Source organism: Sycon ciliatum, chromosome 1, assembly GCF_964019385.1.
Source record: "Sycon ciliatum chromosome 1, ocSycCili1.1, whole genome shotgun sequence".
Classification (NCBI taxonomy): domain Eukaryota; kingdom Metazoa; phylum Porifera; class Calcarea; order Leucosolenida; family Sycettidae; genus Sycon; species Sycon ciliatum.
This window is the reverse complement of record NC_088643.1, coordinates 2,134,478-2,152,432: the sequence shown is the minus strand read 5'-3', so window position 1 is coordinate 2,152,432 and position 17,955 is coordinate 2,134,478. Positions and strand designations below refer to the sequence as shown.

General features: G+C 45.4%; 1 protein-coding gene across 2 annotated transcripts in view; it reads left to right on the top strand.

The window, feature by feature from the left end:
- Positions 1-7,797, top strand: part of LOC135809874 (dynein axonemal heavy chain 5-like) — a 45,028-nt gene extending 37,231 nt beyond the window's left edge. For both annotated transcript variants that reach the window (XM_065323318.1, XM_065323326.1), the window contains 7 exons: positions 365-466; positions 1,098-1,267; positions 1,750-2,059; positions 2,917-2,976; positions 3,497-3,649; positions 4,698-4,880; positions 6,800-7,797. In XM_065323318.1, the coding sequence (XP_065179390.1) occupies positions 365-466; positions 1,098-1,267; positions 1,750-2,059; positions 2,917-2,976; positions 3,497-3,649; positions 4,698-4,880; positions 6,800-7,003 (1,182 nt within the window). In that variant the 3' untranslated portion in view covers positions 7,004-7,797. The remainder of the gene's footprint in view (positions 1-364; positions 467-1,097; positions 1,268-1,749; positions 2,060-2,916; positions 2,977-3,496; positions 3,650-4,697; positions 4,881-6,799) is intronic.
- The last annotated feature ends 10,158 nt before the right edge of the window (positions 7,798-17,955 follow it).

Genomic DNA, 17,955 nt, shown 5'->3' with positions numbered 1-17,955 from the left:
TGTACTGAGGTACAATTGCTGTTACTGCTACTTCTGCTTTTTGATTTTTTTGTTTTTCTATGCTGACACCATCAATGGGACGCTTTTAGTGACCTAAAATGGTGTGTTTCTTACCCGACGGAAAACGAACCATGGGTCGACTCAATCTGCAGGCAGTATTGTTTTTTTTGTCTTTTCTGTACTTGTCGGAGCGGCAGAGCGAAATCATACAGGAACCCGACAGCAATGAGGTGGTATCATCGAACTACTCTGATGCACTGTGATTGTGGCCATAAGTTATTTTAACCTCTGTTGATTTTTTAAGTGCTATTGTAATCCGATATGCATGCCTGCTCACTCTATTCACGCACTCGCACACGTACAGGGCATCTCCTGGACAACGGTACGCTACATGATCGGTGAAGTGCAGTACGGCGGTCGTGTTACGGACGATTTCGACAAAATTCTCCTGAACACATTTGCAAAGGTAAATAAAGAGGGTCTCTTTCTTATCCACAATGAAACATTAACTTTGAGATTAGATTGCTGAAGCATTTCCTTTCAGAATGCTGAGGAAGGGAGGGGGGTCTGAATAGGCATTGGGCCACAGATATACTTGAATCGTTGCAGGCTTATATAGATGGTCTGTGTACGCACTCGTATACACTTGTGACCTGACAAACTCAATGCCTATTTGCTGTCGATGTTCGTTTTGCATTCCATTGCTCAACGGTATAGTATAAGGTACTTTTCAGCTTCCATCACTTGCAACCCGGCAATTAGATGAAGTGCATCCAGCAGATTATTGGAGGACAGGCATCCTACATGTCACTAATTAATGGTTCTGTTTTGTTTCACTTGGTTGCTGCCGCCGCCACTGCCGCTGTTCCTGCTGCTGCTGTTGTTGCTGCTGCTGTTGCTGCTGCTGCTACTGTTGTTGTTGTTGTTGTTGTTGTTGTTGTTGTTGTTGTTGTTGTTGTTGTTGTTGTTGTTGTTGTTGTTGTTGTTGTTGTTGTTGTTGTTGTTGTTGTTGTTGTTGTTGTTGTTGTTGTTGTTTTTGTTGTTGTTGTTGTTGTTGCTGTATGTTCTCCGTAATGCTGCCCGTGCACGCATTGCAGGTCTGGTTCAGTGATGGCATGTTTGCACCAACATTTAAGTTCTACAAGGGCTACACTATTCCAACCGCTGCTACGTGTAAAACAGTCGCCAATGTCATGGAGCATGTTGAGGAACTACCGCTGCTTGACACCCCCGAAGCATTTGGCCTTCATCCCAATGCCAACATCACGTAGGTCTCCCTTTCTGCTAGGCTAATTCCTCGCTCACATGATATTGTTTGCATGGCATTGGTCAAAGGAAATTGTTCGCAGTGCATAGGTAGCATGACACTGATCACATGACATTGATCACATGACATTGATCACAAGATCATCACATGACATTGATCATCACATGACATTGGTCACATGACGCTGTTCACTCTGAAGAGTGGTTTGTGCACTAGTAAGTCTAATGTACTGCTTCATCGATAGCGAGCCACAAACTTACACAATCACTATCGTGCCCATTGTATTTGTTTGAACGTTGCTATAGTTTCCGTTATTGTGTTGATTACAATGTTGCTATAGTACCATCTATTGTACTCGTTTAAATGTTCCGTAGTTACCATTCATTGTGTTGGTTTGAATGTTGCTATAGCTACCGTCTACTTTGTTGTTTTGAATGTTGCTATAGTTATCATTTACTGTGTTGTTTTGAATGTTGCTATAGTTACCAGACAAACGTTGCAACCAATTGCATGGGTACAATGGTGAGTATTCAGCCGAAAGACTCCGGTGGCGGTGGTGGGGAGACGCGTGAGAGCGTTGTGCAGCGACTTGCCGACGACATGCTCAGCAAGCTGCCGCCGGACTACCTGCCCCACGAGGTCAAGGCCTGCCTGCAGCGCATGGGACATCTCTCGCCGATGAACATCTTCCTGCGGCAGGAGATCGATCGCATGCAGCGTGTCATTATCAACGTGCGCAGCACCTTGGTGGATCTCAAGCTGGCCATTGATGGTACAATCATTATGAGCGAGGTGAGTTGTCACGGTGCTCTCCTTATTCATGATTGCCGTTCACATGCGCACGTGCACATACACGTACATACCCTTAGGCACACATGCACACATATACACACACACACACACACACACACACACACACACACACACACATTCATGTTCCTGTCAGCATGCATGGAAGCCTGGTCTGTGCCTCAGGAACAAGCCCAGGCATGATGCACGCCATTACACCACGTCATCAACCCTTGAAGTCCATCTATTCAGTGACGTGTTCTCGCATGAAACATGGAAGAATGACAAATGCACATACCTCTAGCACTATAACACACATAGGCTTTGCTCTTGAACCCAGTGTTTCGTCCTATGCGGACTCATCAGCACAGCATAAAGAAAATGAGGCCGAACCTGATAGCAATGAAAAATAAATTTTCCAAATCCAGATTTAAACCGGGCCCGAACGTACCTTGCCAGGGTGCTCAAACTGGCAAGTGAGTGAGCTCTGCATAATGCAAACAGCAAAGGCACTACCCCATATGAGAGTGCTCAGCTACTACAAAAGCCGGACCGAAATACTCAATCTGCGCCCAGTGTTTCTATATCCATTGGTGAATGTTACTGACCCGGCAGTTCCGCGTTTAGGCACAAGGAAATGCCAGGAAGAATAGAACAGATTTAAAGTACATGTACACTGGAAAGACCAGTTTTCATGCTTGAGTGTGTGGTTATTTGCCATGACATTAGATGTTGTGTGCCTGTTTCACACATGCGCGTGCATGTGTGTGTGTTTGTTTGTGCGTGTTTGTGGGTGCATTTGTGTGTTTTGTGTGTCTGTGTGTTTTTGTGCATGCGTGTTTGTGTGCGTGCGTGTTTAGATGCTGCGTGATGCATTGGACAATATGTACGATGCCCGTGTGCCGACAGCATGGAAGAAGGTATATACGCACAGCTTGTGTTTATCATGTAACCACATGTGCTGCACCCCATGCTTTAGACCTTGTAGGCCTGACCATCACTTGAGTGAGAGTTGTCTGTGGTAGTGTGTCTCCGTGAATGAGCATGAGTTCCCATTGCCAACAGGGAATGTTGTTCTTTTCTTGTGTGTGTATGTCTGTGTGTGTGTTTGTGTGCGTGAGAGACAGAGAAAGAGAGACAGACAGACAGACAGAGACAGAGAGACAGAGGGAGAGAGAGAGAGGGAGATAGATAGAGAGAGAGAGAGAGAGAGAGAGAGAGATGGAGAGAGAGAGAGAGAGAGAGAGAGAGAGAGAGATAGAGAGAGAGATAGAAAGAGAGATAGAGAGAGAGAGAGAGAGAGAGAGAGAGAGAGAGAATTTTTGGTGTGTACAGTCCTGCAAGTATGAGATTTTAAAATTTTAAGACATTTTTTCCTACCGTGGTGGTATTTGACATCGTTATGGTGCACTTTGCTGTTGCCGTTCCCGTTTCTTTTAGATCTCGTGGGCGTCAGCAACGCTTGGTTTCTGGTTCACGGAGCTGCTTGAGAGGGATACACAGTTCCGAAGCTGGTGCTTCGACGGCCGTCCCAACTACTTCTGGATGACCGGCTTCTTCAACCCACAGGGATTCCTCACAGCCATGAGACAGGTAAGTACTGTTGTCTTTTTGTTTTTTTTTAATTCTCAAAACCAAACGGATATTTTGTCTTGTGATAAGGGAGAGAATGATGAGCATAATATCTCTATGCAACAAAAGTCTTGGGGAAAATGAGACAGGAGGAAGTACTGTTGGAGTGCAGCCATGGTGTTGGTGGCCTACATGCCAGTGGATGAGCAGGTTTAGCATCACCAATTTCACATTTCCTGTTCCTGTACATGTTTCGCTTCGCTGGCCGGAATGAGCTATCGCGCTTTCCCCTCCGAAAAGCAGTCAGACAGCTGGTGTCAGGGTAGTAACATTGTACACGCTGAATATTGCTCAGTACGTTGTACTGTCTGCACGCATTCGCGATCTGTTAACGTTGTGCAAGCGCGTATTCTGTTCGCAAATCGTCTCCAAATTCAAATTTCGTTATCGAGTTCAACTCTAATTGGAGTGCAAAGTCGGATGTGAATTCGTTTTGCCACGGCTCCGTAATCCATGTCTCTATCTTCTAATAAATTCACGATTCCCAATGGCCGCCTCCACGGGGAATAATCCACTTTGACCCTTTATGGCAGCATCATGTAATGTCAGTAAACAGGTCATGTGATGCCAGCAACCACGTAATGTGATGCCAGCAATTCCATCGCATGATGGCAGCAATTAAATCATGTTATTTCAGCAAAGCCATCATCTGATGCCAGGAAACACAGCATCTGATATCAGCCTTACATCATAATGATTTTAGCCCATCATAATTATCATGTGATTTTATCCATTACTTTTTTATCCCTTTTATTTTTATGGTGCCAGTGTGTGTCATGCAATTTGTAATATTTTTTGCATTGTTTTTGCTTACTGCCATGGCTGGCTATCGCCCCCTCCCTCCATATTGGCCTATATTCCCTGGCCACGGGAAGGTGAAATAAATAAATAAATAAATGAGTGCAGTACAATATGTAGTTTTCCTGTACATGTACTGCTTGCTCTGTGTGTTGTGGCACATTCACATTCACATTCACATTCACATTCACATTCACATTCACATTCACAGGAAGTAACCCGTGCGCACAAAGGCTGGGCTCTGGACACCGTTGTACTCAGTAACGAAGTCACCAAGATGTTCAAGGACGATGTCAAAGAGCCGCCAGCAGAGGGTGTATACGTGTACGGTTTGTTCCTGGATGGCTCGGCGTGGGATCGCCGACAGGGCAAACTCATTGAGCAGACGCCTAAGGTAAGTACTGCCCATTAGAGTGTTAGGTCAAGTCAATAATTCCCTTTCTTTACGCGTTGTGCAAAGTCAAGCTGCATACAAATCTACTTCTTTCACTGGTGCCGACCGAATCAACGCGGTCCCCGAATCCCTCCGCACTAATCATATCCCCGATTCATTTCGCCAGGAACTTAACACATTCATTCATCTTGAGCACCTTAAGAGTATGTTGGGAAATCACTCTGAAACTCTGAGCAACAACCAAACGAATCATTTCCCGCCATCGCAAACTTGTGTCACATGCTTCTCTTCGTGAGTCGAGCACTTTTGAAAGTCAAGGGCGACTCCGCTTTGTGACAACAGTAATCATGAATGTATCAAAAGCGCTTCGTCAGGCGAAATTACTGGTCAGTCGGCGACACGCATTTTTCACAAAAATTTGCGTTTCACCTGCTGGGAGAGTATGCGTGTACTCGAGTCTCATCCTGAGCACATTTTTTTCTTCTTTTTTCAGCTCCAGTATAGCTGTATTTTTCATTGCAAAGCCGTCCTCGATTGTTGTGTTCGTTGTTCAAATGAAGTGGACATTCAATCATGAAGGCAGAGGACATAGGAGCCTGATTGGAGTTTCTCGTGGCATAGGACGGCCACACAGAGACACTTTGGGATTTTCTGAATATAAAATACCGTACGCACGATGCTGAGATCCATTTGTGCGATATCAAATTGTTTGTGATCTACCACATCGAGCAGAACGGGATCCAAACACAAGCTTACCGACGGTTAGGCTGCCGACCTGACTGGACAAATGATCCTTGGCTTCACCAGGCGCCAGAAGTCGGACACCATGTCCTTTGCCGCGACGTCCATCTCCAAAAAGAACTCCATCTTCGTCGTGAAAAGGCTTGAAATACTCAATATTCAACCGAGATTCGCGGTCTTACCCTTTCTCAGATCGAATCATTTTTTGTTGTAGCAGTTGCAGGGCAGATCCCCGCCACTACTTCAACAGAAGACTCCAAAGCATGCCTGGAACAAGCCATATCGAGGTTGCAAGCCACCCCTCTCAGCACCTTTTTTGAAGGAATTCGAAATTTCAATGGTACTATGAAGAGAATTTCAAAAAGTATGTTTCGCGGAGTGATCGCTCAACCTACATCATTCAAACTTTGCAGGATGGTTCAGACCTACATGCTAGGCATGGAACCACAGAACATGATATCATAGCTGACACACAGAGTCACACACACACACAGCAGATTCGTGTGCACAGATACTAAATTAGTGGACGTCGTCATCTTCTTCCCGCTTATCTCAAATGTACTATGACGTGCTATTTCGCCTGACGTTTGGAGGTATACGGGTGAATTCTTACCCGATCGGCTCTTTTGCATCGTTTGCACTGGATCTGATGATGTGAATATCATCCATACACACTGGGGTGGTGAAGTTGAAAAGCAAAACATACCGGTATAACCCGCTGCACGAAAGTTGAATTTGAGCCTTCAGCACACTCTCAAACCGCAGTTAAAAAGTGCTAGATCCATCAAACTTGGACTGAATTCTGCTACTGAGGACGACATGAAGTCATAATCCACCCATCATGTACATCCCCCAACCCAGGTATCTGCCCCCCATCACCAACCACAACGACAACAACATAATCATACACACGCACCCGTGCACATATTCACATACATACACGCACACCCCTTTCCTCCACAGAATGCAATAATTATAATTATTGTGAGCTTTAGGCCTCAGCTTTTTAGCGATAAGACTTTCAATTTGGAATTTTTTGTACACATCATTATGATATCGAATGAGCAATTCAAGGCATTGGACACCATCATAGTCCAATCGAGTGTCATTCTCTCCTTTTCGCTCTCGTATACATACGAAACACACACACACACACACACACACACACACTTGTTTAGGTACTGTTCACGTCATTACCAGTCGTCCACATCTTCGCCATCAACAGCACGGCCGGTAAGGACCCGCGTTTCTACCACTGTCCGCTGTACAAGAAGCCGAACCGTACCGACCTGACCTTCATCACAACGCTGCAGCTCAAGACGTCGCAGAGTCCCGACCACTGGACACTGCGCGGTGTTGCACTCCTCTGCGACGTCAAGTAATCACCACATGACTCAACACAAACTGAGCTGTGCTCACACATCTCGGCAATAAGCACAGCCACGCGCAAGACCTACAGACATCTTGCCATGTGTGCTTGTTTCTCCTCTTGGCATTTATTCAGCTCTTTTTCGTGCATGCATGCTCAACGGATACGTGTACTTTCTGCAATTCGACTACTACTTTGCCATTGAATAATGTGTTTCTAATTTAAAAATGTATTCATAGCATTCTGTAGAACGCATCATCATGGTAAATAAATTATCATGATGACGTCATCAAGATCTATTTTTAACACTAGGCTTTTTGCACGACCTCCCTATCACATCATTTCTTCACTGACTTCAGACATTCTTTTATTGATGCATGGAATTGCTATTGACCATCTACATGACTGTACATGTATGTGTGCACGGGTTCCAAGTTTTTGACAGCTAGTCCAAAGCTGATTGCGTCGATTGCCTTTAGATAGTGCTGTATACATTTTTTTAATGTACTCTTATTTTCTACTCTTTTACTCAACTTTCCCCCAGAGCATTCAAAAAAGAACGCATCACCTCGCTCACATGTTATACCTAGCAATGCACGGTGGCTTTGCACTTTCCACCTTTCAGTATGTTGCACTCTACTACGAAGTACCTTCTAAAATTATGTGCCACAATTATCATGATCATTTTGTCGTCAATGTGTTGTTACACTGACCGTCTATCGCTTACTTTTAAAAAGTTAGTTGCGACTTTGGCAATGATGAAGTTGGTTGTTCCAACGAGGAACACACGCGTCCTGCCGAACTTGACACTTGACTGACTCACGACTGCCACCCGGAGCACCCTCTACTGGGCGGCTTGCAAGAAATCACCGCCTCCCTGCTCAACACACAGTGTTTGTGTTTCGGGGAATTCGGTGACGTCCCAGTACTGGATGTTGTATCAAAGGTACGACCTCGTAGCACGTGCTAAACCTAAAAAAATTCAAATAATTATAGACTTGCGTCTGTGGGAGTCTGAGAAAACGCCCACTCGTGCCGTTGTGACAGATTCCAGGGCCACGTTGAGGGGCCCTATCCCACCACCCATGGTTGCTTCTGGACTTGTTTTAGGTTTGGATCTCGAGCAAGAAGGGGGGGGGGGGACAGAATGGGCACGAACATGTGAAAAAATGTAAATGCATATTTTTGGCTCCTGGCCTGGGTGGCTCGCATACCGTGGCACTATGCCGGAATTTTGAGTTTTTCCGGCCTGGAAAGCCTGTCAGTGAGGCGCAAGAACTTTTTGATCATGTCCAGAGGGCCAGCATAGTGTAGTGGCAGGACTGTGTGGTGAAACTTTCACTCAAATCCATTGAGAGACACCAAAGTTACGGTCAATTGAATGCCATAAATATTATGAAATTTATGGGTAGGCTGCTACCTTTTAAAAGAGACACAACACGACATTTACAAAATACTTCACACTCTGACAATAGAGAATAGTACTGCAAAGCAACATACCCCAGTACTCAATTTTCAGTGCTTCATAGTATTCACATTACATTCAAGTGGACGCAGGTGATGACTTACTGCTGGCGACGTTGGCAGCTGACAGGTATCTAACGGCTTTCGTAAAAAGCCCAAGTCACCAGGTCACTAAGCAGTAGCTCACCGACGATTTACCACTCACTCCAGACTGCAATGTTTTTAGCGTCAGCAATATATTTCGCCACTTGAAAGTGGATCCACTTACCAGAGTCTGTGCACCCACTTCAGTCTCTCTCTCCAAAACGCGCTTTCGGTAGGGTTTTGGTCCCTGTTGTTACACAGCCATCGAGAAGCTTGGCTCTGGTCTCCTTGTCATTTTTTCGTCAAGCAACAATATTGGGATCTCGAGAAATTGAGCTGTGAAGTCAACTTCTTGCTCACACCAGCAATGGTTTCGAAAACATGCCCTGCTATTCCCACTGACAAAACGGAAGAGAGAACAACAGGAACGTCGATGGGGCCCAGGGAAGACTACAGGTGAAGAATGAAACAAATATTCTCTGTTATCATGACCATGATGACTGTCGATGGCGGAGTTAAAATTACGCTCCGTTTCCAGCGCGACAAACACCTCGTGGGGCCCAAGGTAGCAACGCGAGTCAGGGTCGCGCGCTCATGGAGTTGTGCTAAGCAGACGTTGACGAGACAGTAGCTATTCAGAACGCTGTCTGCTCCAACAACTAGTCGCACGTCCGCGTGAGGGACACCAATACGAACTAAGAAGTAGCGACTTCAGCTGTATTAGTGATGGAGTTCAGTTGGTTGTTCCAACAAGGAACACACGCTTCCTGCAGAATTGACTTGACACTTGACTGACTCACGATTGCCATACGGAGCACACAAGGAGCACGTCGCACCTTCCACTCGGCAAACCTGGCAGAAAGCGCCGCTCCCTGCTCAATACACAGTGCTTGGGGGGAATTCACCCCTCATCATCAGTTGAGTCAAACCATCACCAGGGAATCGGGATTCAAACTTACAGAGACGCTCCGTTTCCAAAACAACTGTGAGCAGGGAGCGGTGCTTTCCTGCAAATATTATGCCGAATGGAAGGCGCTAGTTGCTCTTGGTGTGCTCCGGATGGCAATTGTGCGTCAGTCAAGTGTCAAGTTCGGTAAGAAGCGCGTGTTCCTTGTTGGAACAACCAACTTCATGACTAGTATTACCGCCGAAGTCGCTACATGTACTTCTAAGAGTAGGACGTGCGACTAGTTGTTGGAGGTGACAGCGGTTTGAATAGCTACTGGCTCTCAACGTCTGTTTCGCACAACTCTCTACCTATCACAAGTGCTAGGTTTTAAAATCACAATGAGAAGGAGAGCTAGAGGTACACACGAATAGGTTGCGCTAGTTTACTCGTCACAAAGAGTACTGCGGTGGTGACAATGACGTAGACAGGTGAAAGGTAGACGCCAAGTGAAAGCCAACAAATCATCACGGACGTCTAACGTCACATCTGAAGATTGCTAACTACACAAGACAAATTCTTCACGAACCTCGAAAATTGAAAATTCAGCTGACGGTAGGTGAAAGGACGGCTAGGGCTGCTGGGTTGCGACATACCTGTACATGTAGTCGAGAACTGTGGGCTGCTGAAGCGACGTATCCATTCAGATCATCACTGCATGGATGGCGTCTAACGCTATGTTCCGAGCAGCAGTTCTAGGCCTTGACGGATTATGCTAATATTTTCGTGAAATTATGCTTTTCGCATTGCTGAAAAAATTGCAGAATTATGCTATTTTTATGCTAAAAGTTATCATATTATGCCGCATTATGCTCACATATGCTGCTAATGTATTATGTATATGATGGTTAACAGTTTCCTCTGAGACAAAAATGCGATAATACTCATAAAAAGGACACACTTCAGGCTCATTACAAACATCTTGAAAGTTTTTGTCTTCACAAGTATACTTTCAAGCCTTCTCATCAGGTGAAATACAGGCAAGAGAAAAGGAACAGGAACAGTGGATTAAATACAGTAAGAAGGTGGTAAAACAGCGCAAAAAGAAAGAAAGAAAGAAAGAAGATAGCTAAAGTAAACAGCGAAAATTGCAATAATGACACAAAGGTGCAAATGCGAGAAAACTCAATAAGCGCGACATGTAGTGCCAAATTCACACTTAGGCTGTTAGGTAGGTCGTCAAAACCTCGTTAGTTACATGTATGTCCAGTGGTTGTCTCTTGTTGTCGCACTACATGTCGCGCTTATTGAGTTTTCTCGCATTTGCACCTTTGTGTCATTATTGCAATTTTCGCTGTTTACTTTAGCTATCTTCTTTCTTTCTTTCTTTCTTTTTGCGCTGTTTTACCACCTTCTTACTGTATTTAATCCACTGTTCCTGTTCCTTTTCTCTTGCCTGTATTTCACCTGATGAGAAGGCTTGAAAGTATACTTGTGAAGACAAAAACTTTCAAGATGTTTGTAATGAGCCTGAAGTGTGTCCTTTTTATGAGTATTATATGATGGTTCTGTGCAAAATAGCCGAAGAATTTTTTTGGAGAGGGCGTTGTACTGTAGTAGCAGAAGTTCAACGGGGTCAACGCACCGTCCGACCTAGCTACGACCGTCACTGATTGTAGTGGACTGGACATGTTATCAAGGGAGTCGTACACCTACGACTTCCTGGTGCATCTACTGTCTTGTAGAACATGTACAACTGTATGGAATTTGATGCGAACAGGCGGATTATTCCAATTTTATGCGATTCGTATGCAATTCGCCTCGACTTATGCGATTATTCGATTTTGGTAGGAATTATGCGAAAAATTATGCTAGCATAATCCGTCAAGGCCTAAGCAGTTCACATCCTTCTTCTGATCAATGGCAGGTTTCCTGGTCCAGGAGAAGTTATAATTCTGTTTTGCCATCTTCAATAGGTCAGTCAAATAGTAGTAAGAGGTTTTCATTTGACCCGACTAGACCACACGATGCTTGCAGACGACAGCCACATTCTGCTCGTATTCTGCCGGATTCCACGGAAGCAAGTAGTGTTACTCCTGACACGGCTTGTTTCGTTCCATAAAGATTTTGGTAATAATTATTATAAGTCTTTTGTAATTATGTCGTTCTGTTTTGTACCCGCTGTATTGTACTACACAATGGCATACTTGTAACATTGTTTCCCTCTTGCATGGGCTGACACCCTCGGCTTGTGTATGCAATGATTGGTCTCAGGTTCCATGGGGAGGTTCACCTGGGCTGCTAGGGAGGGTTAGTCCTGGTTGCATGCACGGGGCTTGCCCTGGGCTAGCTATGCATAGATCAGGGCCAGGTAAATCCTGTAGGTCATCTCTTCAACATCAAGCGCTAGCGCTAGAGCTGAAGCACCAGCATCATCATCCAGGGTAATTATGTCCTGGTTTGTGTACTTACTCTTAGTGCATCCCTGCAACTTTCCTTTGCATGTCTGATTCCAAACAGATACGGGGAACTCTTCATTCAGATGGAGAGCCAAGGTTTAATTTATACAAAAGAGAAAGACCAAGGAACTACAAGTTACGCTATACTTGTCCAATGGTCTTGCCAGTATAGTCATCGACATGCATGAACATCCGCCAACGTCCTTCACAGCTGAGATTTTCAGCTCGTGCTTATATTGGTTGCGCTCACCTTCCCCTCCTTATGTTATTTCTATAACTTAGAACCTTCCAAGTTGGAAGGCTGTTGGAGTGCGCATCCAAGATGTGCTAGAGCTGTTAGCCAGTTAGTTGTAGAACGTCAGTACCGTCGGTCGGTGTCGTGCAATGTTATCGCATGAGCTGATTGTTTAGTAACTGGTGGTGTTAGTGGACAGTATAGCGTAACTTGTAGTTCCTTGGTCTTTCTCTTTTGTATTAATGGAACTCTTCATCGTCTGATTTTTGTTTCGTATCTTAATGGAACGAAACAAGCCTTTGTCAGGAGTAACAGTATTGGCAGCAGGTTTCGTGGAGTGAGACGATGATGCATGAGTTCCTCGTATCTTTAAAGAACGAAACAAGCCTTTGTCTTGAGTAACACTACTTGCCGCAGGTTTCTTGGAGTGTGGCTGGTGAACTGTTCGTGCTGTCGTCTGCAAGCGTCGTGTGGTCTAGTCGGGTCAAATGAAAAACCTACTGAAGTATTATTAGTAGCAAGAGTACAATCATAAACGTTATTTATGTACTCTTGCTACTTCATGTACTACAGTCGTGTAGTATCACATTCTAGTCGGCCATGCATTAGTCAGGAATAGGGACCGGCGGATTCTGCTCGAAAAGTTGACAGATTATACTTCAGAATGCTCTGTCTCCACTATCAGTGCCAGTATCATCATCGACATACATGAACATCCGCAAACGTCCTTCACAGCTGAGACTTTCAGCTCGTGCGTATCTTGGTTGTGCTCACCTTCCTCTCCATGTGTTATTTCTATAACTTAGAACCTTCCAAGTTGGAAGGCTGTTCGATTGCGCATCCAATATTTGCTGGAGCTGTTAGCCAGTTAGTTGTAGAACGTCAGTACCGTCGGTCAGTTTCTTGCAATGTTATCGCATGAGCTGATCTTTTAGTAACTGGTGGTGTTAGTGGACATTATAGCGTAAATTGTTGTTCCTTGGTCTTTCTATTTTAGAGATAAATTAAATTAATCCTTGGCTCTCCAACCGAGTCCATTCTTGCACACCTGATGAGCCGTCCTTATCTATACGTCGATACAATCATCATGTGAAACTGCCGCTTGTTACCGCTGCTTATTGTCCATCTAAATTGTCATAGTCGAAGTACAGTGTTGTTTTTCTGAGGCGTTCGGTTTTGCATGATTCTTGTTCGCATAGCTTCCCCTTTTATTGATCATCGCATCTTTTCAGCCACGCAAGTTGTGTGGAATGTTGCTTTGCGTCTTTGGATCTTGGTTTGACCGTATTGTCCAATGGTCTTGCCAGTATCATCATCGACATACATGAACATCCGCAAACGTTCTTCACTGCTGAGACTTTCAGCTCTTGCGTATCTTGGTTGAGCTCACCGTCCCCTCCTTATGTCATTTCTAACTTAATTCCTGTTGGAGTGCGCATCCGATATGTGCAAGAGCTGTTAGCCAGTTAGTTGCAAAACGTCAGTACCGTCGGTCAGTGTCGTGCAATGGTTTGCATGAGCTGATTGTTTTGTAACTGGTGGTGTTATTGGCTATTATAGCGTAACTTGCAGCTCCTTGATCCTTTTATTTTTTTCTAATTTAATCCTTCGCTCTCCATCCGAGTTCATTCTTGTGCACGGGATGAGTCGTCCTTATCTCTACAGCGAAACGATCGTCGCGTGTGAAATTGCTGCTTTTCCCGATACTTATTGTCCATCTAAATTGTCATAGTTGAAGTACAGTGCTGTTTCACTGAGGCGGTAGGTTTTGCCTGATGTTTTGGTTGTCCTTTCACTTGTAACTATCTTAGAACTACATTTGTAAGTTGCACTGTTACAGTACCATGTCAATCAGCTATTACATGATTTTTCTAGCTACTGTCGTTCTCGTTGTTTTTGATGATGTTGTTGTTGGCATTTCACGTTTCACGTTCTTAAACTCTGTCAATACATGGCTTAATAAGGTTTTGAGAAGAATACCACAATTTGCCATCATGCATTTGGTTGTCAAAGGCTGCACTAAAACTGATGTTCTTGAATACTTATGATATTATTTAACCCCGAAGAAACAATCAAGTTAGAATCAAATATAAAACATGTATTTGCAACCAAAACAGTCGGCGCGCAATAGGCCTTGACAGATTATGCTAATATTTTTCGTGAAATTATGCTTTTCGCATTGCTGAAAAAATTGCAGAATTATGCTATTTTTATGCTAAAAGTTATCATATTATGCCGCATTATGCTCACATATGCTGCTAACGTATCATAGCAGCGAACCGGGCATTTTCCAGTGTATCATGGAAACGCCATACCCAGCAGTCCCGCTTAAGCATGTTCAACTGTCTCATTTTGCCAGTTCTTCTATATAACTGCGCGCTATGGACTCTAACAAAAGCCTTAGAAAGCAAAATTGATGTATGGCACCGCCGTAAACTCAGATACATACTTGGAATCATCTTTCCCAATAAAATTTCGAATAATGCTCTTTATGCTAAAACTGCTCAATGCCCAATAAGTGCAGTCTGTAGACGCCGGCGCTTATTATGGTTTGGACATGTCATTCGTGAAGGGAAGGACGCTGTGTCGTACAAAGCCCTTCACATGGCAATGAATATAACAGATATAAAGAAGCCCAGAGGTCGCCCAGTGACCAGATGGGTAGACAACATTAGGAATGACCTTTTACTTCTCAATATGTCTCTTTTGGAAGCGGAGCAACTTGCCTCAGACAGAACGCACTGGCTCGGCGTTGTCGACAGATGCATGACCCTCATTTGATTTTTCATATGAGCTATATGCGTGCTGTATTATTATTATTATTATTATTATAATGGTTCTGTGCAAAATAACAGGGGACTTTTTTTGTAGAGGGCGTTGTACTGTAGTAGCAAAAGTTCAACGGGGTCAACGCACCGTCCGACCTAGCTACGACCGTCACTGATTGTAGTGGACTGGACATGTTATCAAGGGAGTCGTAAACCTACGACTTCCTGATGCAAATACTTGTACTTGTAGAACATGCACAAGTGTATGGAATTTGATGCGAACAGGAGGATTATTCCAATTTTATGCGATTCGTATGCAATTTGCCTCGAATTATGCGATTGTTCGATTTTGGTAGGAATTATGCGAAAAATTGTGCTAGCATGATCTGTCAAGGCCTAGCGCGCAATCCACGAGACAAACGTACACGTACATGTATACAGGAACGCAGCGAAAACAAGGAGTGAAAGCACAACGCTGCACGAGTGCCATCTGTCAAGTGACTCACGTCCCCACCAGTGCCACCACAGCCTACACGTACAATGTAGTACACCTAACCAGGTGATAACGCGGCACGAGTGCCATTCGCCAAGTCCCCCGCAGCATGCACACCGTCCACCAGCCCTCCATGCAGATCCGGAGGGCCCTCATAGGTTCCGGTAAGCAGGAGCCTAACGAGCCTGAAGGCACTGAGCAACAAATGAATTCAAACGTGTTTTGTTATACGAGCCACGCCATCCACGGAAGCAAGTAATTGCCCACCGCAAAAAGGCAAAATGATAATCGGGTACGCAGCATACCCATGACAACGGGGTATTCGAGAATCGAGATCATTATGGCGCTCTACGAAAAGTGAGGCCAAAGCCTTCAAAAACTGATTGGTCTCAGGTCCACTGAATCCATAATAATAACAATAATTATTATTATGTTAAAAACACCAGTGGTGGGAATGAGCCACGATCAACGTTCACAACCCGACTGGCATATTGATTTTTCTTCGCTTGCTCATGGGATTTGAGCTGGCTCAGGGCTTGTGATCGAGACAACACGAACGCTGCGGGGTGAGTAATCCGCACATCAAAAAAAGCGTCTTGTTGCCGCAACCAAAAACCCCGAGCTCGCACATCCAGACGAGCCTCCGCATTCTTAAGGGATCGCCCTCCCGGCAAGTCCTCGTTGCTGCAGGGAAGTAGCCTCGGCTCCGTCTCCACATCCACTATGCCAGCCTCCCGCAGCAAGCTTGCCACAAGGTCCCGTACCTCATTGTGCCGGGCGATTGTGTACCCGCCATTGGCACACGTGAGCGCATGGCTCGGACTGAGAGAAGCACCACACACGCAATAATCTGGCAATCCACTCAGTCTCCGACCATACTGGATGCACAGAGCATCCCGGAAATCTGATTTTTTCAGTATTGTGCCATCTTGCCAAGTAGGAGCTACGGTTAGCCAGGACGATAGGCCCTTTTTCAGCAGCTACTTCGATCAGAATGAAAAAAAGAGAGGAAAATGAACACAAAGTGCACTGGAACTCAATATAAAAAGGAACACAAAGTGCAGTTGAACACAATGAGCATGGGGCCACCAATCGGAGAAGACCGGCTCAAAATGGAATAAAAGAACAAACATAAAAACCTTAAGACACCCGTACACATCAACGTGCTCTAAGGGTATGGCAGCTTGTTAAAAATGTGTGGCGCTGACGCTTGTATGATGCCCGCGAACCACGTATGCAAGTAATACACCAGCGGAGCAAACACAGCGACAATACAGATCGAAGTTGTCCCATGACTACAGAATAATGTAACTCAGGATTTTTCTCAACAAGCGATACCAAATTTTTCAAAAAACGAGACCCCTCTGGCCCACACATGCCTGAAGTTGAAAAAACTAACGGTGTAAATGATGCTCTCTCTACAATATTCACACGGGCGCAGTATTCTCTCTTTTTGGCCTGTTCATGGGTCTTCAGCTGACGCAGGACGTCTGTACGCGACAGCAGGCTTGCCTTCGGGTGTGTTACCCGTACATAAAACAGGCATCCTGCTGCCGGGTCCAGAAGCCCGCGCCCTGATATCCAGACGCGCCTCCAAAGACCGGTTCGCAGTTCGATGTGGTAGTGTTTCTCCTTCGAACGGCTTGAGAAGAGGCTCCTTCTCCACATCTGGTAGTATTTCCTGAATAGCTTCTGACAGAATGTCCCGGATCTCGTTATGTCTTGCAATTGGGTAACCACCCGCCGGGCAACTCATGGCATGATCAATTGTCATGTCTTGCCCACAAATACAGGAACTGGACACTCCCTCCAATGATAAACCATATCGAATACAAACAGCATCACGCCGTTTCCAACAAAAGCTGTTGCGCCGGCGGTAGCATGGGGCGCAACTGTGCCACTCTTTCCTCCTGTTTCTTTTGCCGCTGCTGACGTGACTGACGTGCCCGCTGTCGAACATCCCCCATGGCATCAAGGGTAACATCGGCGCCCGAGCCTCCGGCTGCGTCATCCAGGCTAGTGATCCCCGGCCGTGGTACAGGATGTAGGCGGAAATCGTCGGGTAGAGATGACGATAGAATCAACCCGGGAGAATGGCCCCGAACGTTGTGAGGCTGTTCCGCGCCCGCAACGGTCAGAGGCTGTGTGGAGGACTGGTATGGAGCAGCAGGTGCCTCTTCTGGAGGCGTTAATGTATCTGGCGTTGCAATCAGGCGCACGAACGGCTCAGTGATCTTTGTTGAGGCCGCATACTCCACAGGCGCCAGGAATGGCAGAATCGGCACAGCAAGACCACCACATCTCGTGGGCAGAGACAGAAGCTCCCGCTGTGAGCTATTGGGGTCGAACTCATGGCCCAGGAGAGCTGGCAAAAGCTCCGAATCGATAACCTGGCCAGGTACCTGAAGAGCCTCAGGGCTGTGCTGTGTGGCACGGAGATGGTATTGCCACAGGCCAGCCAGACCTTTGTTTAACACCACGTATGCCGCGTGTGGCTGGGTCCTCGCTAGTCCAGCCAGAGACTTGAGTTCTTGTGCCCAGCAACGCGACTTTGCGGATATACATTCTTCGGTATA